At 35.7% G+C, this 24,158-nt stretch overlaps 1 protein-coding gene across 5 annotated transcripts in view; it reads left to right on the forward strand.

The window, feature by feature from the left end:
• Positions 1-24,158, forward strand: part of PTPN13 (protein tyrosine phosphatase non-receptor type 13) — a 228,140-nt gene that overhangs the window by 86,411 nt on the left and 117,571 nt on the right. For all 5 annotated transcript variants that reach the window (XM_049630820.1, XM_049630821.1, XM_049630823.1 and 2 more), the window contains exons 3-6: positions 1,352-1,530; positions 14,369-14,434; positions 16,674-16,859; positions 21,164-21,251. In XM_049630820.1, the coding sequence (XP_049486777.1) occupies positions 1,352-1,530; positions 14,369-14,434; positions 16,674-16,859; positions 21,164-21,251 (519 nt within the window). The remainder of the gene's footprint in view (positions 1-1,351; positions 1,531-14,368; positions 14,435-16,673; positions 16,860-21,163; positions 21,252-24,158) is intronic.

Raw genomic sequence — 24,158 nt, forward strand, 5'->3', positions numbered from 1 at the left:
TTCTAATAAAAGTTGTTTTCAGGAAAGAATAGGTACTATAGGATGTTTAACAAACTGTGCCATAAACTCTGGCAATTTCTTATGATTTGACTTAGATATCAGTACAACCTGTTCAGATTGCATAATAGCGGCATTGGCAGTCACAGGTCTTTTGTGACTTTATAGCAGTTTCTTGAGTCTGTGATCCAGTTCACATAGCAGTTACCTTAAAACTTATATTAAATTCCTTTTGAAATGGGAGGACAAAATAAAATTCCGTCTAATAAGTATATTTTGTTGAGCCTAATGTATACCTTTACTTATGGGAGAAGGCCTGCTAAAATCTAAGGAATTATTTTTTTCAAAAGATTTTTTAATTTTTTTCTTTATTTTGGAGAGAGAAAGAGTGTAAGCGGGGGGGGGGGGGGGGGGGAGAGAGAGAGAGAGAGAGAGAGAGAGAAAGAATCTTAAGCAGGCTCCCCACTCAGTGTGGAGCCCGATGCGAGGCTTGATCCTAAGATCCTGGGATCATGACCTGAGCCAAAACCAAGAATCAGACGCCCAACTGACTGAGCCACCCAGGTGCCCCTAAGGAATTTTTTTTAATGCTTTTAAACATGAGCTCTTAGGCACCACACAGGCAAGCATTGAAACAAAAAATTGTTAGAGACCCCAATGATCACATTTGCTAGTACAGAAGCTGCCTGAAGTTCTAGTGAAATGAACAAACACAAACAAAACAAAAATTAGAATTCAGACAAATACATATTTTGTTGCAAAACAAGAGACTTTCATATAGTTGAGACTTTGCTAATTCCAAATCTGATGAATGGTCAAAGAAATTATTTTTTATGTTTGACAACACTATAGTCTAAATCAGGAAATCTTACTTAGCATAGGGTCCATAAAAGGGCTATAGGGAGATCCATGAATCTCTTTTGTGTACAGTTTTATATTTTTTATCCATTTCCATGAAAAAGAGACCATACTTTTCACCAGATCCTCAAAAGAATCCATGATCCCCCCCAAAGTTTAAGAACTACTTGATCCTTGTGCACATTTGTATCACTGCGGTAAAGTTTTTGAACCACATTTAATTCTCATGACTGACAGTGAAAATCTGTATTTCTACTTTCTAAGGTTTACCATCTAAGTTTTAAAAGATTAAGTCCAACCAAGGTGGTGTTGCTGGTAATGCTAGTAGCAGCAGATACGTGAAACCCACCCTGTTTGTAGCATATTGATTTGGTGTTTGTCACTGCACTTGGACACAATATGCATAGGCTGGGATAGTCATTTAAATGATCTATACTTTGATTATAATTTTAAGCAGTTTTTTTTTTTCTTTTTATTCTATGTGGTTACAAACCAGTAAGCGTGGCTGATCCTGCTGCCCTTGGTTTCATCATTTCTCCATGGTCTCTGCTGTTGCTGCCATCTGGTAGTGTGTCCTTTACAGATGAAAATATTTCCAATCAGGATCTTCGCGCATTCACCGCACCAGAAGTTCTTCAAAATCAATCACTAACTTCTCTCTCGGATGTTGAAAAGGTAACTGTTAAGTGTTTTTAGCTTGGTTTTGTTTTTTTATTTTGGGTGGGGGTAGGAAAAGTAAAAGACCCTGGGCTACCCTCCCTCCACCCTCTGAAAAAGAGCCACTGAATTTTAAATGATCATGTATTCCAAGAAGTGCATGTTTATTTTGTGTGAGAATAGTTTTATAAAAATTTATGGATCTAAGAAACAATATTTTTTATTAGTAAGGTAAGCCATTATTAAGTCATGTTTAAAAATACTAAATGCCTGCTGTGTTTAAAGCACTGTATTTGTGAGGAAGATGCAAAAATAACTAGAGAATTGATCCTGATCAATGTGTATAGAACAACCTGTAATATATGGATTAAAATAAATATACGGGGTAGACTATTTTAGAATGTTGGAAGAGGAGCAGTTAATTTTTAGCTTAGAATGATATCCAGGAAAGGTAGCATTTGTGTTGGGCTATGAAGAATGAGTAGAATTTAGAAAAGTAAAAATAAGTAGATGTGAACGTTCCACTCAAGGTTGTTGGTATATGCAATGATAAGAGATAAAAAATTGTCCACTATGATAAGGGAATGTTTGGTTAGACTAGCTAGGCTAGAGCATTAGGTACCTGGAAGCCTGTGGTTAAAGAGAAGGAGACTATTAAATCAGAATAAAGAAGACTTTGAATACCAGTACTTGAGACTTTCTTCTGAGGCATGTTTTCAGGAGAGTGATTATGATGTGACTTGTGATTTTAGAGGGGAAGTTTGACAAAAGTGTGGATAACTAGATAAGATGAAAGATTATATAGGGATTGTATTAGATAGGAATATATACAATATACAAAGTCTATACTACACACATCTATACACACATAACAAAATGTATAGGAATTGTGTAGAAATCTAATAAGGGACTTTTAATAATCTGGGGAAAGAGCTGAAAATCATGTGATGCCTTGGGAATATAAAGGCATGGATAAAAGGGATACAATGGAAGCAAAGCTCACAGTTTGACAATTCATTTGATGGAACAATTAAGAAGGAAAAGTTCATGATGGAAATATCCAGTCTGAGGATGGCAATAGCATTGACATCAGATCTCATTTCATTGTCAAGGCTATGAAATGAGTTATATATATATATTATATATATATATATATATATATATATATAATTTATATATAAAATATATTTTTATATATAAAATTTATATATAAAATATATATATATAAATATTATATATATATATATATATATATAGTATATAGCAGGTTGCGATAATTTAGATATGGAACTCTGGAGAATTAAGAACTGGGTATGAATATTATTTCCCTTACATTATTCCACATAAGTGTAAAAACTAACATAATAATTTCCTGGTAGTAAAACCTAAAAGTTTGTGCATTTTTTTTTAATGTTTATTTATTTTTGAGAGAGAGACAGAATGCGAGTGGGTTAGGGGCAGACAGAGAGGGAGACACAGAATCCGAAACAGGCTCCAGGCTGCGAGCTGTCAGCACAGAGCCCGACGCGGGGCTTGAGCTCACAAGCCGCGAGATCATGACCTGAGCTGAAGTCGGCCGCTCAACCGACTGAGCCACCCAGGCGCCCCAAAAAGTTTGTGCATTTAAAATTTTGATATACATTGCCTAATTTCCATGTAAAAGGAATTGTACTAATTTATCCTTCCATCCTATCACTGTCAGTGAATGTTTCCCTTTTCAGAGAGGGAGAGAGAGAAGGAAAGAGGAGGAGAAAGCGTGTGTATTTGTGTATGTGTGTGTGCGTGCATACATGTGTATTGATTAAGCTAGAAGAAGGCATCTTGATTTGAGCCATTGTGTTTCTAAAAGAAGACTAAATAGAATTGGTAGAAAATCCAGGTTTATCTACCCAGTTTATCTACTCCATGAACTGCTTAAGAATTTTGGGAGTGTTGGTCATTGTTATAGATCATGAGAGTATTCAAATGTACTGGTAGTGTTTTATTAAGCTGGATAGCACATATATAGTTATTTACTGTTATTATTTAAATAGCATGCATTCATTCTGTACATTCTGTATGTGTGGTTCATTTAATAATAAACTTTTAAAAGATAGAAGGTAATTAGAACATTGGAAATAGGCATAGTGTGTGTGCAAATTATTTAACACTTGATATCTCTAGATCTTAATTGAACTCCAGGATATCTACAAACCAGTGAAATGGCAAACTAAGTTTTGCATGTTTGAGCATGTTCAGAGAAGGGTGTCCATAACTTTATCAGTCTCTCAAGTGGATCTGGTGACCTCTGCAATAGAGTAAAGCCATGGATGTCTTAGTTTTGAAAACTTCTACTGAATTATAATAGGGTTTTTTCAAATTATGAAAAGTTTTGCACAGTGGTTTATGAATTCTTTCTGGAAGGCATTTAAAATCCACAATAGAAGAAAAAAGTGCTTAGTAAAACTTTTAGGTGCACAAGTGCCTTTCTAATTTGCATAAGGCTTTCCCATTTTGCCCTGTGATGTCAGGATACCCAAACAAGTAAACTGCCTTGTGTTTAGGTTAAATTGTTAGAGCACATGGTTGAGAAAGTGATTGAAATCTGCCTCTTAACTAGACTAAGTTTTAGGAGCCAGAGCTGAGATGGGATGGGTGTGGTATTGTTGCCATTACTGTGGTTAAGTAAAGTTGATTTATTTGTGAATCTAATGGGAACTTCTGTTTACCTCATCTCATGCCTTAAAAGCTCCAGTGCAATTCTAAGTATGAAGAAAATCAAAGACAAGTTTTTTGATCCCATTCCTGTTTGCAATATAAGTATAAAGCAAAGGTCAGAGGAGTAGTCTTATATTCTAGTATTCTTTTTGGGGAGTGGAGCAAAAGGAATTACATTTATTTGACCACTAATGGCCAATAAATTCATGGAAACTTACTAATTTCACATTGTGGTGTGAAAATTAAAATTAAAAAGCACTATTCTAGTATTACGATTTTAATGGGGCAGGGGTGTACTGAAAAAGAGGACGGTAACTGCATTTCACAACTTTTATGAGTTAAGGATATGTCATTAACTAGTATGCAATACATTCTTGCTATTGATAGTATATAATATATCAATATTTTTTTAAATAATACTCGATGCCTAGCACAGTATTGTGAATAACAATGAGTATTTGGTAAGATCTTGATGCATAAAAATGTTTTCTTCATTCAATGGAACTTGTTTTGTAAACTGTATATGTACAGCTGTATGAAAAAATTTACCTCAACTACCAGCTCTATAAATAGGCACTTTCATTTATTTGCCTTAAAGTTTTACTTTTCAAGATAACATGCCTCTTTAAAAACTCGACAGGTTTATACAGGTCACACTAAGATTTTTGATCCTCTGGCTTTTCTGTCTTACTGGTAATTGTTCACTTCCTGCTTGCATGGTACATGCTGTGCTTAATTTGGCAGTTCTTTTGAAATCAATTTGATGGGATTGGAACCTGAGACAAATTCTTGTTGTGATTTGTCTTCAAGAATATTGAGGGGCGCCTGGGTGGCGCAGTCGGTTGAGCGTCCGACTTCAGCCAGGTCACGATCTCGTGGTCCGTGAGTTCGAGCCCCACGTCAGGCTCTGGGCTGATGGCTCGGAGCCTGGAGCCTGTTTCTGATTCTGTGTCTCCCTCTCTCTCTGCCCCTCCCCCGTTCATGCTCTGTCTCTCTCTGTCCCAAAAATAAATAAAAAAACGTTGAAAAAAATTAAAAAAAAAAAAAAAGAATATTGATATACTCCAGGGATTTGTACTATATCCCTGATAAACTAAAGGCATCTTAGTTTAAGTGTTTATTGCCACTAATTTGTAATCTAAATATCAGGAATTGTGGCCCCTATCATCTCTGTTCTTCTTGAAAATCAAGGGTCATCTTTATAAGAACAATACTGGAAATTTGCTTCTCTAACCTTAGCAGAAGCCTCAACTGAACTTGTGAAAAAAGACCAGGGGCGCCTGGCTGGCTCAGTTGGTGGACTGTGTGACTTTTGATCGAGCCCCACATTTGGTAGAGATTACTTAAAAATAAAATCTTTAGGAGTGCCTGGATGGCTCAGTAGGTTAAGCATCCAAATCTTGATTTCAGCTCAGGTCATGATCTCACAGTTTGTGGGATTGAGCCAGCATTGAGCTCTGCACTGACAGCACAGAACTTGCTTGGAATTCTCTCTCTTCTCTGTCTCTGCCCCTCCCCCTGCCCATGCACATGCTCTTACTCTCTCTCTCAAAATAAATAAACATTAAAAATTAATTAATTAATTAATTAAATCTTAAGAAAAAAAAAAGACCGAATATCTTTACCCCCATTATACTATACTTACTCCATATTAAATCTTATTAATGCATCCTTTCTCCCCTCCTTCTCCTTTGTTTATTCATTCACCCATAAATTTGATAAGTATACTTATTATATGACAGGCACTATGCAGATCACTAAAGAAGAAACTCCAGGACTGTCTAGTACCAGAGTCCAATATGCAGTAACACAATTAGATTGAAAACTTTAAATACTGGGGTTGTGGAGATGTCTACCTCACACCTACTAGGATGGCAACTATCAAAAGAACAGAAAATAGTGTTAATCAAGGATGCAGAGAAATTGGAAGCTTTGTGCACTGTTTTTAGGAATGTAAAATGATGCAACCAATATGGAAAATAGTACAGAGTTTCCTGTGTGATTACTGTGTAATCCAATAATCTCACCTCTTGGTACATATCCAAAAGAATTCAAAGCAAGATCTTGAAGAGATATTTGCATATACATGTTTATTGCAGCTGTATTCTTAATACCCAAGAAGTTGAAGCAACTCAAATGTCCATTGATGGATGAATGGATAAAGAAAATGTGGCACGGGTAAATGTGGCGGGGTAACTCAGTCGTTTAAGCATCCATCTTCGATTCAGGTCATGATCTTGTGGTTCATGAGTTCAAGACCCACATCGGATTCTGCTGACAGCTCAGAGCCTGGAGCCTGCTTCAGATTCCATGTCTCCCCCTGTCTCTTTCCCTCCACCACTCACGCTCTGTCTCTCTCTCAAAGATGAATATTAAAAAAAAAAAATGTGGCATATACATCCAATGGAGTATTATGCAGCCTTTAAAAAGAAGGAAATCCTGTCACATGCTGCAACATGGGTGACCCTTTGGACATTATGCTAAACAAATAAGCCAATCACAAAAAGACAAAGACTCTCTGATTATACTCATGTTACATATATAAACTAGTGAAACCTTAGAAACAGAAAGTACAAATGTAGTTACCCAAGGCTGGTGAGTGGCTGAAGGAGGAATTTATGTTTAGTATATACAGAGTTTCAGTTTTGCAAGATAAAAAACTTTGAGAGATCTGGTATACAACAAAGTGAATATGCTAACACTGCTGAACTGTACACTTAAAAATGATTAAAATGGAAAAAAAAATGATTAAAATGGTAAATTTAATGTTATATTTTGTACCACAATTTTTTTAAAGAGTCAAATGCTATGGTTGTGATAGGTACAGAGCTCTATACAAATTTAGTTCTTTTTATTTTTTTTAATTTTTTTTTTTTTACTGTTTTTATTTATTTTTGAGGCAGAGAGAGACAGAGCATGAGCGGGGGAGGGGCAGAGACAGAGGGAGACACAGAATCGGAAGCGGGCTCCAGGCTCTGACCTGTCAGCACAGAGCCCGGCGCGGGTCTCGAACTCACGGAGTGTGAGATCATGACCTGAGCCGAAGTCGGACGCTCAACCGACTGAGCCACCCAGGCGCCCCTAAATTTAGTTCTTTTTAAAGTATCATCACCTCTGCTAAGTGAAATAAGCCATACAGAGAAACACAGATACCATATGGTTTCACTCTTATGTGGATCCTGAGAAACTTAACAGAAACCCATGGGGGAGGGGAAGAAAAAAAAAAAAAAAAAGAGGTTAGAGTGGGAGAGAGCCAAAGCATAAGAGACTGTTAAAAACTGAGAACAAACTGAGGGTTGATGGGGGGTGGGAGGGAGGGGAGGGTGGGTGATGGGTATTGAGGAGGGCACCTTTTGGGATGAGCACTGGGTGTTGTATGGAAACCAATTTGACAATAGATTTCATATATTAAATAAAAAAAAAATTCTCTGAAAAAAAAAATAAATAAAGTATCATCACCTCAATATACCATGTCCCACTAGCTAATAAACTAATCTCTGATAATATGTTATTCAGAGCTAATGGCATTATGTGGTACTCTTGTCAGGTAATATAGTTTCATCATATTAGTCTTTTAGTATATAGGGTCTTATATACTTGAATAATTCTTATGATGGAAACTTAAACCATGAAAGAGAGACACAGGAGACCAAAATAGACCCTGAAATATCCCATTTCAGCAGATTCCTGAGGCCAGTCTATAATGAGTGGGTCTCCTCCAGATACTCATGGTCTGTAGTGTATATAAACTAATGTTTCAAGCCCTACAATAGCTTAGAGTAAACTAAGTTGTCAGATAGGTTAAGATAGTAGTATATATCAGAAACTAGCTGAATGTACTTCTCAAATATCTAAAGTGTGGTGAGATGTAGAAGGTAATGGGTGAGGGGAACAGGTTAATTTTAAAACTAGAAAATGCCAACCTGCTGATTTGAGATTTCAAAATAATTGGGGGCGGGGGGGAGGTACCCCCTCCCAGGAAGTACAGAAAGAAAAGAAGAGTTATGACCAAGTAAATTTTTACAATTGTTTTATATATTGGGATCCTAACCCATGATACCCTTCAAAGTCAAAGGAATGGATTCAGGAGGCCATTAAAATTTTTTTAATTATATGCCAAGAAAATATGATTACATGTATTTTTCTGGATAGAGGGCTCTTGGCTTTTATCAGATTCTTGTTTATTTTTATTTATTTTTTTATATGAAATTTATTGTCAAATTGGTTTCCTCTTTTTTAAAGGCTAAACATCCATGACTATCTGCTGCTAGCTCCCAAACTTATGTATCTTTTGTTTTTTTTAATGCTTATTCATTTTTTCAGAGACAGAGCATGAGCAGGGGAGGGGCAGAGAGAGAGGGAGACACAGAATCTGAAGCAGGCTCCAGGTTCTGAGCTGTCAGCATAGAGCCTGATGCAGGTCTTGAACCCACAGACCGCAAGATCATGACCCGAGCCAATATCAAACACCCAACCAACTGAGCCACCCAGGCACCCCTCAAGTTTATATATCTTTAACACAAAGCTCTTTAATTTAAATATATAGCCACATGTTAGATATATTCACCAGAATGTCCCACAAGCATCTCAGATTCACTAGATCTGAAACTAAATATCTTTTCACACACTGGAAGCTTTCTCCTCTTTTGTGTGCTCCCTGTAAATAAATAGGCCATCATTTCCCCAGTTTGCAAGAAAGACTCTTAAGATGTCATTCTTAACTTTTCATTCACTTCAGGCCCTCGTTCCTAAATCTAGTCAGTGATTAATTCCTATTGATTCTAATTCTTCAGTGTCTCTCACATCCATCTATTTCTATTAGTCCTCAGTGCCTCTACTTTGTCCGGTCCATCATGAATGACCAGTGCTGCAAATACTTTCTAATAATCTCCCTGCCTCCAGTCTTGCCCCTGGCCAGTTCATTCTTTAAACTAGCCAGTGCATTTTTGAAAAATCATATTTGATATTGTCCCTTTGCTGCTTAAAATTATTCAGATTCTTGGGGCGCCTGAGTGGCTCAGTCGGTTAGGCATCCAACTTTGGCTCAGGTCATGATCTTGCAGTTCGTGGGTTCGAGCCCTACATTGGGCTCTCTGCTGTCAGTGCAGAGCCCGCTTTGGATCCTCTCTCCCTTTCTTTCTGCCTCTCTCTCTCTCTCTCTCTCTCTGTCTCCATCTCAAAAATAAATAAACATTAAAAAAATATTTAGATCTGCATTTCACTTGAAGAAACTTTAGACTCCTTACCATGGTCTTTGAGGGTACACTGCACCAGCCTTCTCTCTGAGCAGTCTTTATCTCAAGCTTTATGCCTCAACCATTCTGGATTTACTTCAGTGTCTTGGATGTGCTAAGTGCTTTCTTTCTTCTTAGTCTTTGCACATTCCTTTCTTCCAGCCTCGAATACTCTTTCACATCATCTCAGCTCTTGCCTCATCTCCTCATTGTCTGGCTAACTTTTCCTGTAAATCTAAAGTTTTCTCTTACACTAATTGTAGTCTCTTGTACACCACATTATCTTGTCTTGGTTACTGAAATAGAAGGTTTGAGATGGAAGGGACCCTGTCTCATTATTATAATACTCATTATTATCGCCTCTGCTCTATGCTGGTGGTTCTCAAAGTGTTGTCTCCCAGCCATCAGCATCAGCATCATATGGGAACTTGTTAGAAAAGCAAGTTTTCAGGGACACCTGAGTGTCTCAGTTGGTTGAGCAACAGACATCGGCTCGGGTCATACTCTCACAGTTTGTGAGTTTGAGCCCCGCATCAGTCTTGCTGCTATCAGCACAGAGCCCGCTGTAGATCTTCTGTTCCCCTCTCCCTCTCTGTCTCTCCCCCACTCACACTCTCATGCTCAAAAATAAATAAAACATTCTTTAAAAAAATTTTTTTAAAAAGAAAAGCAAGTTTTCAGACCCCACACCAAATCTACTAAATCAGAGATTACAGAGGTAGGACCCTTATCTGTGTTTTAGCAGATGATTCTGATCTGTGATAAAGTTGGAGAACCATTGCTGCACTCCATATCTGCCTCTTAGGAGATGCTCAGAATTTGTTGAGTGAGCAGAAACAATTAAGGATTTTTTTTTTCACCCAAAGATATTTATGCTTTATTGCTATTAAATAGAGAGCCACAAAATCTCAAGGGGTTTTGCTAAAAGGAGCTATGTAGCACATATAAAACAGTTCTTATTTCTTCAGAGAGATCACTGGGTGGGAGGGATCTGCATATCAGACTGTAGTATCTTACCCAGTGTCTTATGGTCAGTGAGCCAAAGCTTTGAAGACTTTCCAGCTCCTCTTTACAGAATGGATGTAGAGGTAGAGGGTATTCTTTGAGCCTTCTCAGTGATGACTGTTTCATTATGATCCCATTTTGTTTTTCAACAAATATTTATCAAATGTGGGTTCTGAGTAAAATTTCTGGCTTTGTCACTTGAAAGATGTGTGACCACATGCAACTTGCTTACTATTCTGTGCCTCAAGTGACTTATATATAAAGAGACGATGATATTACTTGCTTCATAGTGTTATTAAAAAGTTAAATAAAATAGTACTTAGAACAGTACTCAGCACAGAGTAAGCACCCACTAAATATTATCTATCTCTATTATATGTCAAGTGTTATTCAAGGTCCTGGGATAGAGTAGTGAATAGGACAAAGTCTTTCCACTGATAGAGTTTACATTCCAGCCCATTATAGCTAACTGTAAAGATAAAAACACATTTTTGTTCCCCATCAGTTATATTAACTAGCTCACTCAAGTGCCCTCCTGTCCATGCACGTTTTCTTTGTATCTTTATCTCTGACTCTTCCCTTTTCACATATCCACTTAATTGCCTAAATTTCTTAAGTCCAGTTCCCAAGCCTAGCCATCCTTGTCCTTTCCAATGCCAAAGGCCTGAAAACTAGGATAACTGATGGTAAGTTCCAGTCTGAAAGCCAGCAGGCCTGAGACCCAGAAGAGCTGATGTTCAAGTCCAAAGGCAAGAAAAAAGCTGGGCACCTGGGTGGCTCAGTTGGTTAAGCATCCAATTCTTGATTTCCACTCAGGTCATGATCTCACGATTTCTGGGATCGAGCCCCATGTCAGGCTCTCTGCTGACAGCCAGAGCCTGCTTGGGATTCTCTCTCTCCCTCTCTCTCTCTGCCCCTCCCCCACTCATGTACACTTTCTTGCTCTCACTCTCTCTGTCACTCAAAATAAATAAACATTAAAAAAAAATTTTTTTTTAAAGCTTATGTCCTGGTTCAAAGACGGTCTCACAGAAAGATATTTTCTATTCCTCAGGAACGGGTAAACCATTTTATTCTATTCAGCCTTCAGATGATTGGATGAGGCCTACCCACAATAGAAGAGCAATCTACTTTACTCAGTCTACTTAATTATGTGTTCATATTATCCAAAAAACTCTCACAAAAATTCCCAAAATACTATCTAGGCATCCTGTGGTCCAGTCAGGTTGATACATAAAATCAATCATTATAATATATACATAGATGATCAGCAGGTATACAGTTTTATAACCTAATTTTAATAATTGTGCTACTAACTTTATATAGTCATTTATAAAAATTAATATATAGTAACTCATTTGGCATATTGAGAAGTAAATATAATAAAGAATCTTAGAGCACTATCTCAGAATCACAAATCAATATTAACGTGTTAAAAGAAATATATTTGAATATGTAACTAGTTTTTTATGCTAAAGCCATGAAGTATTTTTCATATATGTGGGATTCACATATGAGGTTCTTTGAAAAGAAACCGAAACTGAAATATGCCAATAGCCTGCACTATGCTATCTTAAACTTAATGTACATTTAAGTCCAGCAGGCATGAATTGAATATCTACTGTGTACAAGTTCTGTGTTAGTAGTTGAGAGATATACTAAGCTATGTAAAAAACACTTCCTCCAGGAAGACAAACATGGACACATCTTAATTATATTATAGGCAGTATTAGTTAACTCTTTTATTAGAGATGCGAATGAAATATATCTGTACGTGAAAGAGAGAATGCTTTATCCTGTTTGGGAAAATTTATATGGCATACATCTCTCGACCATCAGTAATATGTAGGAATTTTATTGACAGATGGAAAAAAATTCTTAGTAGAAAGAACTGCTCAAGAAAAATTGAGAGAAGGTTTTATTTTGCCAAGAGAAAATTATTTCGTAGTGCTGAAGTTTTAGGTTGTAATCGGTAGAGGAGTATTACAGAGGAAAACTTATAAATCTGTCTAGAAAATGGAAGTGGAGGCAAGTCAGACTGACTCTTGTTTATCATTATAAAAAATTGGGATTTTTTTTTTTAAGATGGGAGCTATGAAAATATTTGAAAAGAGGAACAACTTTTCTAATCTGTGATTTGGAATAAATTAGGAGGCAAAGTTAGAGTAGGTTAAAGTGCTGTGAGGCTATAAAGAGCCAGTTTTGTTTGTGCATACCCCACCTATTTCTAAAGAGGATTTGACACAGTTTCCAGAATTAAAAAATAAAAATGAGAAAATAAGAGCAAAGTGAAAATAAAGACAAGAAAATAAGATGATGTTGGAATAAGATTGGTGAAAAAAAATACACATAGTAAAGGGCACCTGGGTGGCCCAGTCAGTTAAGCACCTGACTTCGGCTCAGGTCATGATCTCATGGTTCTTGGCTTTGAGCCCCACGTCGGGCTCTGTGCTGACAGCTCAGAGCCTGGAGCCTGCTTTGCATTCTGTGTCTCCCTCTCTCTCTGACCCTCCACTGCTCACACTGTGTCCCTCTCTGTCTCTCAAAAATGAATAAACGCTAAAAAAATTTTTTTTTAAATACACATAGTAAGATTACACAGTATTGATAGAGATGGGCTAAAAATTTAGCTCTGAGTTTCTTCACAGGAGGAAAAAATGGGAAATGATTACTTATAGGATTAACTGTCCTCACTTTCATCCCGCTTCCTGTCTCACAGGAAAGAAGTAGAAGCAGTCAGAAGAAACTTTTCCCAGGATCTCACTACCAGATTACTCAGCTAAATTCCCACATTCTCTGCCTCCTTACTACAATTGAGCCACCCTGTGCTTCTCTGTCCCGCCAACTCCTTCCCTGGTGCTGTACCTTCCACCCTCTCCCACTTACTCAACAGTGCTATCCCAGCAACCTTGCTGTCTCCTGCACTTCCAGTTTTCCCTGTTGGATCACTTGTATCAGCAAAAAAAATGTGTTGTTATTTTTTTAATCTTTAAGGAGCAAACAAACAATGCAAGTAAAATCTTTTTTCACCCAACGTCTTCCTCCATCTACCACCCCATCCATTCTTAGTAAGAAAAATGCTAATCAAAATTTCAATTAAAAAAAAAATTTCAGTGAGATTTTTTTTCCCGTTTCAGATTGGCAAAAATCTAGATCTTTGTAGCACATACTATAGACAAAAAAAAATTTTGTGAAAAAAAATCTCTTATATGTTGCTGGTAGAAGTGCAAAATACTACAACTTCTTTGTAGGAGAATTTAACAATGTGTATCAAAATTACAGATGATTTACTCTTTTATTCATAATCTCTGAGAACCAAGTCAAGAGAAATACCTGCATGTACAAAATGACATCACCTATATCTCTTGTTAAATTAAAAACGCAAGTGCAGAGTAATTTTAAAGTTTCTGACATTTTATAAAAGGGGAAAAGTTAAAAGATGTATCTGTGGGGTGCCTGGCTGGCTCAGTCTGTAGAGCATGTGACTCTTGATCTTGGATTCAGGAATTTGAGCCCCACCTTAGTCATAGAGATTATTTAGTTTTAAAAAGAAAGAATACTCAGGTTTCTCTTCAGATCTAATAAATCTTTCACCTTTTATTTAAAAAAAAATATGCAGTATTAGTGTGAGTTTACATAAAGAAACTTTAAAATAAATAAGAACTAATAAAATTATTGACAGATGATAGGCTAGGAAATAAAGGGGGAAATTTGTTCTGATCATTTCTAGTCTTATTTTCTATTTTAAGTTCTCACATACGTTTATGCAAAGTATGAAATGATTAATTTCTCAAATCATATGTTATACTTTATCTGGGACAAAAAGTCATGAATATATAGTACTTGCTAATTTTTTTAGTACTTGCTAAAGTTTTAAATTTTATTTTACCATAATATGATTTTTAAAATTCTATTCCTAGATCCATATTTATTCTCTTGGAATGACATTGTATTGGGGAGCTGATCATGAAGTGCCTCAGAGCCAAGTAAGTCAAATTGTCACATCTGTACAACTTCACCCTTTTTAGAAAGTTCTTCCCTGTATTTATATATGTTCTACAGCATATTATCAGGCATACCAGCATTTCTATGCTGTTCCATTAATAATGTCATACTCTCAGAAGGAAATAATAAAATTCTAAAGACATTATTATTCTCAGAATGTTCTTGGAATTATATCAGTTGCTACCCAGGTTTCAACAATTTAGTCTGTGAAATGTAGTGGCCTCTTCAAAAATTACAGCAAGTCCACATAATTTCTTCTAATTTAATGACTTATAAGAATGGTTGTAGATGTTGATGATTTCATTCTTGAACTAAAGTGATAACCTTTTTTGATGCAGAAGCATAGGAATAATAGATCTCAAAGTATATTCTTCATTACTTTTTTTTTTCTTGTCCCTTCAAAAGGGACAATACTCCGCTAAGCCTATGGCAGAAAACACCATTATTAAAGCAACACTTTCTGAAGTCTTAGGCTCCAATGATCATTGTGCTGTTTCTAGTCCTTATTTTCTAAAATAACTGATTCCTAAAGACCCAATATAAACATAATAACAAATAGTAACTGAAACTATAAAAATAACTTATTTCAGACTATCTAGGTGGCTCAGTGAATTTAGCATGTGACTTTTGATCTCAGCTCAGGTCTTAATCCCCAGGTCATGAGTTCAAGTCCTGCACTGATGTCTGCATTGGGCTCCATGCTGGGCATGAAGCCTACTTAAAAAAAAAAAAAAAAAAAAAAAAAGATAACTATATTTCATCAGAGCAAAGATATAACATACATAATTAGGTTTTATTTTAGGCATTTAGAAGTCGAAAAGAAAAATAACTAGGTGTAAGAGTTTGTTTTAATTAAATTAAGAAGTAACAGGCTTTTTAGGCTTTTATTCTAAAATCCAGATATCCTAAGATCCGTGAAAGATGGATGATGTCTTCAACTTGGTTCAGTCTCATTTTGTATCATGAAAAACCCTCAGTTTCAACTTGATAAATAGAAGTGAAAAAGTTAAATTATTACTGGATATATTGGTATCATATACAACCTAACATACGTGCAAAATGTGATCACAGCCTATGACTAACACTTTATACTCTTCAGATAACTGAAAATTAAGTCAGTATCAATAATGTATAAATTGGAGAAGAAGTATATAAACTTTCACTAGTATTTTGCTATCAGAAATCATAGTCATTTTGCAAGTATTCAATATCATTTCAAAAGTTGAAGCCCCGTCTTGTGTCAGACACTGTACTAGATACTAGGAATAGAATGGCCCGTGCCTGTGGAGTATATCCATGAGTCCAGGCATTAAATAACCAGTTGTAACAATGCGTGAATGCTGTGGTAGGGAACTGGAGGGTGCCATGGAACACCAGAGTCAGAGCCTTTAACTAGATTTAGAGGGTTAGGATGTGTTTATTAAAGGACACTGCATCTAAGGTGAGATCTAAAGGATGACATAATATACAAACGGATGAGAAGCAGAAAGGAAGGGTTACAGGGAAAGCATGTTTCAACCAAAGTGGATGTACCAGTTTAAACTCCCACCAACAGTGCTTTTCTCCTTATCAATATTATCAGTCTTCTTTTTACCCATTCTGTTTAGTCATGTAGTGGCTTCTTTTTGTAGTTTTAATTTGCATTTTTTGTATGCTTATTGGATATGTGGATATAATGTTCTACAAATCATGTCAACTAATTAAAAAATCTTACATTCCAGTTTCTCTGATTCACCAGCATAATGAGAACTGATATTCAAATGACTTGAGTCATTGCAGTATTTGAAATCTAAGTTATCATGAGAGTATCAAATTATATTTAATATATAATGAATATGTTACATTTTATCAATTGTTAGGAAATCATTTATTCACCCAAAATGTACACACACACTCACATAACTGCTTACCAAAATATTTGAATGACCTAGGAATTCCATTTCTTTATTATACCCTACCCCCCTAGCCCCCCTACCCCAAAAAAACTGTTTTTCTGTAATACTTCCTGTCTTGGGAGATGTGTGTTAACCATCTTCTGCTAATTTTTTGGATTATGAAAAGATAAAATACACTAAAATGTACATACTGCTAGATAAGGAGCTCATTTCTTCCGAGTATTTGAAATGTGTTTGGTGTGGTTCCTATGACTCCTGAAATGGCTTGTTTGTTAGATAAGATTTACCCACACTTCTGAAAGTGCCTTTTCTTTCTTTACATTAGCCTATCAAGCTTGGAGATCACCTCAACAGCATACTGCTTGGAATGTGCGAAGATGTTATATATGCTCGAGTTTCTGTCCGGACTGTCCTGGATGCTTGCAGCGCCCACATTAGGAATAGCAACTGTGCACCTTCATTTTCCTACGTGAAACAGTTGGTCAAACTGGTTCTGGGAAATCTTTCTGGGGTAAGCCACAGTTCCGACTGATGCAGATAGTCATATTTTAAAATTTAGCAGAGTATCACAGGATTTTCTTTAAAGATACTATTGGTAGCATTTTCTCAATGAAGATGAGGACAGGAGAGTAAATTTCTTGTTCTAATGTCAATGGTTTATTTGAGATGGCACTTAAAATTTAGAAACCCAGTCAATGACTTAGTCTCCTAGATTTCATAAGAATTAGTCTTTTTTTTTTAGAACTGTATTCCAACAAGTACTATAGAGTCACAGCATGTTAGAGCTGAAATCATCTGCTCTTCGTCCTTTCTTACATCCTCAGCAAGTGGTTCTGTCTATTATGAAAAATGCACTGACATACAAAATGGGTTTTCACATTAATAACGCACTTTCTGTTGCTCTGTAACCTCTTTCTTGGCCGCTTACTTGTCTGGACAAGGCTATTCCTGAAATCCTCTCCACCCTCTGGGGACACTGTCACCTGATGGGCAGGGGTGATACATGCTTGTATCTCTGCTAGATTGCCCCAAGACCTGGACTCTCCCATTCTCTCTCTTGTCTCAGATGTGAAGAATCCCCAAAATAACACACACGGTATTTATCGTCCCACCTCTGCGTTTCTTGAGCTACATTCTATCCCATTTGCCTAGTTTCCCTTGGTTTCTGATATCTGTTTAGATACAAACTTCATCTGCTCTTACCCTTTCAAGTGAAGTCCTTCTCTTTCGTGTGGACCACAATTTGCTACTGTCACACAGTGTTCTTGATGGCTTCTTACTTCGTCCCTAGGAGTTCAGCTCTGTCATCTTAACCAGGATGTTGTATGGCTGGCAGGAGTATATCCAAATTCCATGCAGTTTGCCAGTTAACAAGAAACAGGCTCATAGATTCTTCCGGGCAAATGGTTTGTAAACTGTACCCCATGCAGCCTTGGTACTTCTGTACTGAAAGGAATACAGGTAGTAGAGGCTGAGTGAATGCGATTCTTGGCTGCTGATTTCCCCTCCTTAACTAGAGCTGCCTCCAATTTTAATTGATTTATTTGTTTATATTCCTGCATGTGACTTAAAAAAACAAACAAACAAAGGTAAAACTACTAAAAATCTATGAAAGCCCTCTATCCAGACTAAAGTTTCCCAAATATTTTCAAATATAGTTTTGTTTTTAAAAATTCCTGTGTGGGGATGCCTGCGTGGCTCAGTCAGTTAAGCATCTGACTCTTGATATTGGCTAGGTCTTGATCTTAGGATTAGTGGCACTGAGCTCCACATCGGACTCTGCACTGACAGTGTGGAACCTGCTTGGAATTCTCTCCTTCTCTCTCTGTCCCTCCCCAACTTGTGCTGTCTCTCTCTCTCGCTCTCAAAATAAATAAACAACTATTTTTTAATTAGATTAATAAAAATTCCTTTGTGATCAAATAATTTCGAGGAAAATCTAATATTTAAGAGAAATTAGAATATATTTTCACTGCAAAACTTCTCAGAACCTTTAATACACTAGACTGTATTACTTTCAAGAATGATATGCCTACATGTAGGTGAAACATTTCCCAAACTTATTTGTGTCTTTTTTTTTTTTTTATAGATTTTTCCCATAATACTAATGTTCTGTAAAGCTCCCTTTGAGAAATATTGATCTGTACTAACTTACTTTATAAAGAAGGAAATTGAGACTCACACAGCTTATGGGGTATATGTTTCCTATTAGTCCAGGGATCTTTCTGTTATACCACACCTCCTCTAAGACTTGTCTTGCTATTTTTTTGATATAGTAAAATTGTTGAAAATACTTTTTCTTCCCCTTTCCATGAAGAAATATTCCTCCATGAAATTCTATTATCCTTCTAATAGTTGCCCATGTTAGATAAAAGATGTCTATCTCTTTACATTTAGTATTTAGGTCAGTTTATTGCAGTAACTATATATTGCTCATCTACATATGAAACGTGCTAGATACTGCAGATATATATAAATTCGAATAAAATGTTTGTTCTACCTTCTAAGAGCTCTTATTTAAAGACCATTTGCTTAATTATAAAATGCAGAGAATGGTATGGAAAGCAACACAGGAAGAATTTTAAAAGCATTTTGAAGGTTTGAGGGGAAAGGATACAAATTATGACTGCATTGAAAAATAGCACTTTGAACTAGATCCAAAAGTCTAGATAGAAAGTAATCTAGGCAGAGGGAAGTAAACCTAGATAAATGCTCTGAAGTAGGAAAGAACAGGGTATGTTTGAGGAACAGTATTAAGTCTGTATGGGGAGTGTTGTGGGATTGGTTAGTAGGAGAGAAGAATAGAAGGGTCAATTAGAGTTCATATATAGGGAGCCTGCCTTTCCAGAGGCAAATTTCTACTAAGAAGAAATAACAACGTTCCAGTCATCGTTCCATTGCTCTTGCTAGTATCACTGGACAGAACTCCCAACAGCTACCGTTTTGTTCTGTTTTGTTTTTTAATGTTTACTTATTTTTGAGAGAGAGAGAGAGAGAGAGAGAGCAAGGGAGGGGCAGAGAGAGAGAGAGGGAGACACAGAACCTGAAGCAGGCTCCAGGCTCTGAGCTGTCAGCACAGAGCCTGACCCGGGCTTGAAGTCATGAACCATGAGATCATGACCTGAGCTGAAGTCAGATGCTTAACGGACTGAGCCATCCAGGTGCCCCTGGATTTATAATCCATATGCAAACAGATTTCACTAATGGAGCAATATTAAAATATGTGTGTTTGTATGTGTGTAAACAAGTATGTATGCATTCCCCTGGTGCCAGATTTAAATAATTTCTCTTCATCATTATCTCTCCTTTTTCTTGGAGTTTTTACTCTAATTGATCATCTAAATAAACCTAGTGTTCTAATTTTTCATCCCTAATCATGTGGAATTTGATCTAAGTTGATACACTTTTATTTATTTTTTAAAGATAATGTGCTTTTTTTCCCACCAATACATTTTTAATTTATTTTTTTTTAATTTTAATTCCAGTATAGTTAACATACAGTGTTATATTAGTTTCAGGTATACAATATAGTGATTCAACAATTCTATACATCATTACTCAGTGCTCAGTTGCTCATCATGATAAGTGTACTCTTAATCCCCTTTACCTATTTCACCCATCTGCCCACCCATCTCCCCTATGATAGGCTTTATTTTATTTTATCAATTTTTTAAAGTTCTTACTTTATTAATCTTCTCATGAGAAATCTGCACAATCACCACAGTCACTGCAGAATCTTTTTATTCCTTCTGTTGTCCAGTCTCCTGCTCACTGCTAGATACTTCATTTCTTTTTGTCAACACCAGTAATTGGCTTTTGCACTGTCGTCTTGACTTTCTTCATTCTGTTCTTGTGTTCCTTTCACTGTTTTCTTGAGGTCTTTGTCTTCTCAAACAGGCCATCTCTTTGTTTGGGTTCACTTTTCTTTGCATAATCCAAGGAATCCTAAATCATGCCAAAGCCAGTTGTCTTACCACCACCCGAATGAGTTCTGAATCCAAATACAAAGATGGTGTCTGGTGTCGTCTTGTATATTTTGGGTAGTTTTTCCCAAATTTCTTAGGTACTATCACCTTTTGGGGATGAAGAACATCAATAACCATTTGTTTCCGCTCAAGTACTCGGTTGGTTATGAACTTCCCAGTCCGGATAGCTAACTGTGTCGTTCATGATGGCAACCGAGCTTCAAGGAGCCAGGGAGGAAAAAAATAACCTGCTTTATTTCAAAGGAGTACCCTTAGGTAAAGTTATTAAAGCTTAAGACTACTTAAACATTTTATTATTAAGGAGATTTAAAAGAGCATTGATTTAAATTTAATTGTCATCCCTCAATATGTCATTTAGTTTAAAGCATTTCTCAAATGTAATTTCTGGCAGGAAAAATCTGATAAATTATTTTTGAAAATAATTTAAGTCATTACCCTCAATGCATAGTTAAATCAGGAGAAAATTTATTGTACCAGAATTAATATGATTTTAAAATTATAATCTAACTTGAGAGAGTAATGTAATTATCAGGAAAAAAAAAAAAACTCTTCAAGTTTACTGTTTTCAGATGGAATTCATTTTAACTACTTCAGTTTGGCTTTCTTCTATAACTCTGCCTTGCCTTTCATTTCCTGAAGAGTAATTGGCCAGAACTGAGCTACATAAATCCTGTTGAAGGAATACAAATTAACAATAGTAAGTGTTGAGTGTCTTTAGTTAATGTTTTACTCCAAAAATTGTCCAACTAATGTCATTCTGTAGACAATTACCATGAAAACAAAAGGCAGGTTGTTTTGTCAAACTTGATTTTTGATTATCTGTGTACAGACGGATCAACTTTCCCATAACAGTGAACAAAAGCCTGATCGAAGCCAGGCTATTCGAGACCGATTGAGAGGAAAAGGATTACCAACAGGTAAGAATATATTAATGGGAAACTTTTGAGCTTTAACCTTATTTCATTGTTTCTTTTATGAAATCATATTTACCTGACTTGGAAATCTGATAATTGTGACCATAATTAGAATACATGTATGCAGGGGCGCCTGGGTGGCCCCCTCTCTTTCTCTCAAAATTAAATAAACATTTAAAAAAAACAGAAAAGAATATAAGTATGCAAAGTGGAGGCAGGGAACCAACAGGAACAGTAACTATATTAATATATAAATCCTTTAAAATTATGCAGAAAACATTACTAAGACAGCCAGGACTCCCATAGTAAATCATTTCCTTTCCAATATTGTTATTATAGCAATAATATAATTTATTTACTTTATCATGGAATTTTATGTTAAAAATAAATTTTTTTTGAGAGAGAGAGCATGAGAGAGCAGGGGAGAGGCAGAGAGAGAGAGAGGGAGAGAGAGAATTCCAAGCTCCGTGATGTCAGCCGAGCCCATGCAGGGTTCAAATGCATAAACTGTGAGATCAAGACCTGAATCAAAACCAAGAGTCGGATGCTTAACCAACTGAGCCACCCAGGAGCCCCAAAAATGCATTTTAAAGCAAGGTGAAATAAGCACATGGACACTATTGAAACAAAGTTTCAGAAAGCAACATTACTTTTACTGCACTCTATTTTGTTTCTTTTTTTTTTTTAAGATTTAATTTTATTTTTTTAAGTAATCTCTACACCCAAACTGGGACTTGAACTCACAACCCTGAGATCAAGAGTCCCACCCTCTCCCAACCAGCCAGGCGCCCTTACTACACTGTTTTCTATTCTATTTCTTATTTTAATCGGAATCACAACCCCCTAAGTCAATTTCATTACCAACTAATTTTATGACTTGCAGTTATCAAATACTGTTTTAGGTTATAAGATACTTAGTACATAAAAACTAATGAAAAGTGGTTTTGCTGTTACAAACAGCATTAGATAATTATGGGTCCTATATAATCACTTTTTTAAGAAAATGATTACAAATCCCAAACGTGTAAAATGAAAGCAGAAAAAATTAATTTTTACATGAAAATTTATTTTTGTGTTAAATTTCAAGCTTGGCTTATTTATGAAATGAACTTTTGTTTTTGCTGATTATCTTTGTTCTCTATTTCTCAAGCAGTATTGACAATTATGATAATCTAAACATGAAAAATATTTTATAGGTGAAGCATTTTATTGTCTTAAATCTTGGGGCTGTGCAAAGTAAATGTAAATATTGCTTAAATATATTCTAATAAAACATTCTAATTGATAATAGATTAAAAAGCTAAGATGTTTAACTTTTTAATTTAATCAGATAATCAGGGCACAGCTGTCTTAGTTAAAGCCTATGAAAAAAGTCTTATTGTGAAACTTAAATATAGCCACTTGATTATCTGAACCAAATGTTTTACAGAATTCAGAACTCTTATACTGAGAAGGAAAAATGTGCCCCTCAGCAAGTGTACTGTTTATCTTGAGAAATCAAGGAAAAGCAATAAAATCGTTTCTGATGGAGTGATTCTGTAATGGTTTAGTTAGTTAAGTGGCTATTTTGGTACTTCTGTTTTACTTATGGAATAAGGACTACTTTTTTGAAAAAGTACCTTTGCTTTCATATCATCAATATAATCAATTTATTTCTAGTTACATAAGGTTACTTTTCTAATACATATATTATTTATGCATGGGTCAAAAAAACAGAAGGCAGACTATATGTGTGTGTATATATATATATATATGTGTGTGTGTGTATATATATATACACTATATAGTATAATGTAGTATAGTTTTAAAATAAAGGGAAATATTTTTACCTTCTTCTTTTAGGTAAAAATATTTCCCTTTATTTTAAAACTATACTACAACTTGAGATATTGATATAGCGTGAACCTTGGTGCCAAGAAGAGCAGCATTTTGTTAATCCATCAACTTTTCAGTCAGTCTCCTGTTTTAGAGCTGAATAATAATAGAAAATTATAGTTAAATGTCAATGGCAAGCTGGAAGAGTCTTTTTCAAGAAGACATAGTGAACACTTTAATAAGTGAATGTTAGGGGCGCCTGGGTGGCGCAGTCGGTTAAGCGTCCGGCTTCAGCCAGGTCACGATCTCGCGGTCCGTGAGTTCGAGCCCCGCGTCGGGCTCTGGGCTGATGGCTCAGAGCCTGGAGCCTGCTTCCGATTCTGTGTCTCCTTCTCTCTCTGCCCCTCCCCCCTTCATGCTCTGTCTCTCTCTGTCTCAAAAATAAATAAAAACGTTAAAAAAAAAAAATTTAAAAAAAAAAATAAGTGAATGTTAGATTTAAAAGAAATTTTTCTTTCTTTTCTTTCTCTTGTTTATCATCTTTCTGGTTTCTCCTCCCTTTCCCCCATCCCTCTCTCTCCTTCCCTCACTCTCCATTTCTCTGTCTTCTTCCTTATTTCTCATTACTTTTTTTCTCTAATCTTTTTCTGGAATTCCCTTCTATCATCTCCTACTATCATTAAATGGCCATGTTATAGAATTGAAGTTGGTTTTCTTGTTTGTTATTTGTTGAGTTAGTAACTATAATGTTATATTATTAATTGTTAATTTTTAAGTAGTTTTTTCCTTAAAAAAAAAAATGTTCCTATATATATGAGTCCCCCATTTTATCCCTGTCCATCATATATTCTATAGAAATCAAAAAAGATCATCATGCCATATTTAAAGACTTAAGTGTTAACATTGTTTAGATTGTATTACTTTCAATCACTCAGTCTTATTGTTACAGACAGTAATTATTACATACTATTTTAGTGTTGATAGTTTGAGCTGAATCTATATCTACTCTAAAACATACTTTAAATAGAAGGTTATTTTATTGTCATTTACATTTATACATATTTATACATATTTTTTAATAAATGTGTATACAAA

This window comes from Panthera uncia, chromosome B1 (genome assembly GCF_023721935.1).
Source record: "Panthera uncia isolate 11264 chromosome B1, Puncia_PCG_1.0, whole genome shotgun sequence".
Taxonomy (NCBI): Eukaryota; Metazoa; Chordata; class Mammalia; order Carnivora; family Felidae; genus Panthera; species Panthera uncia.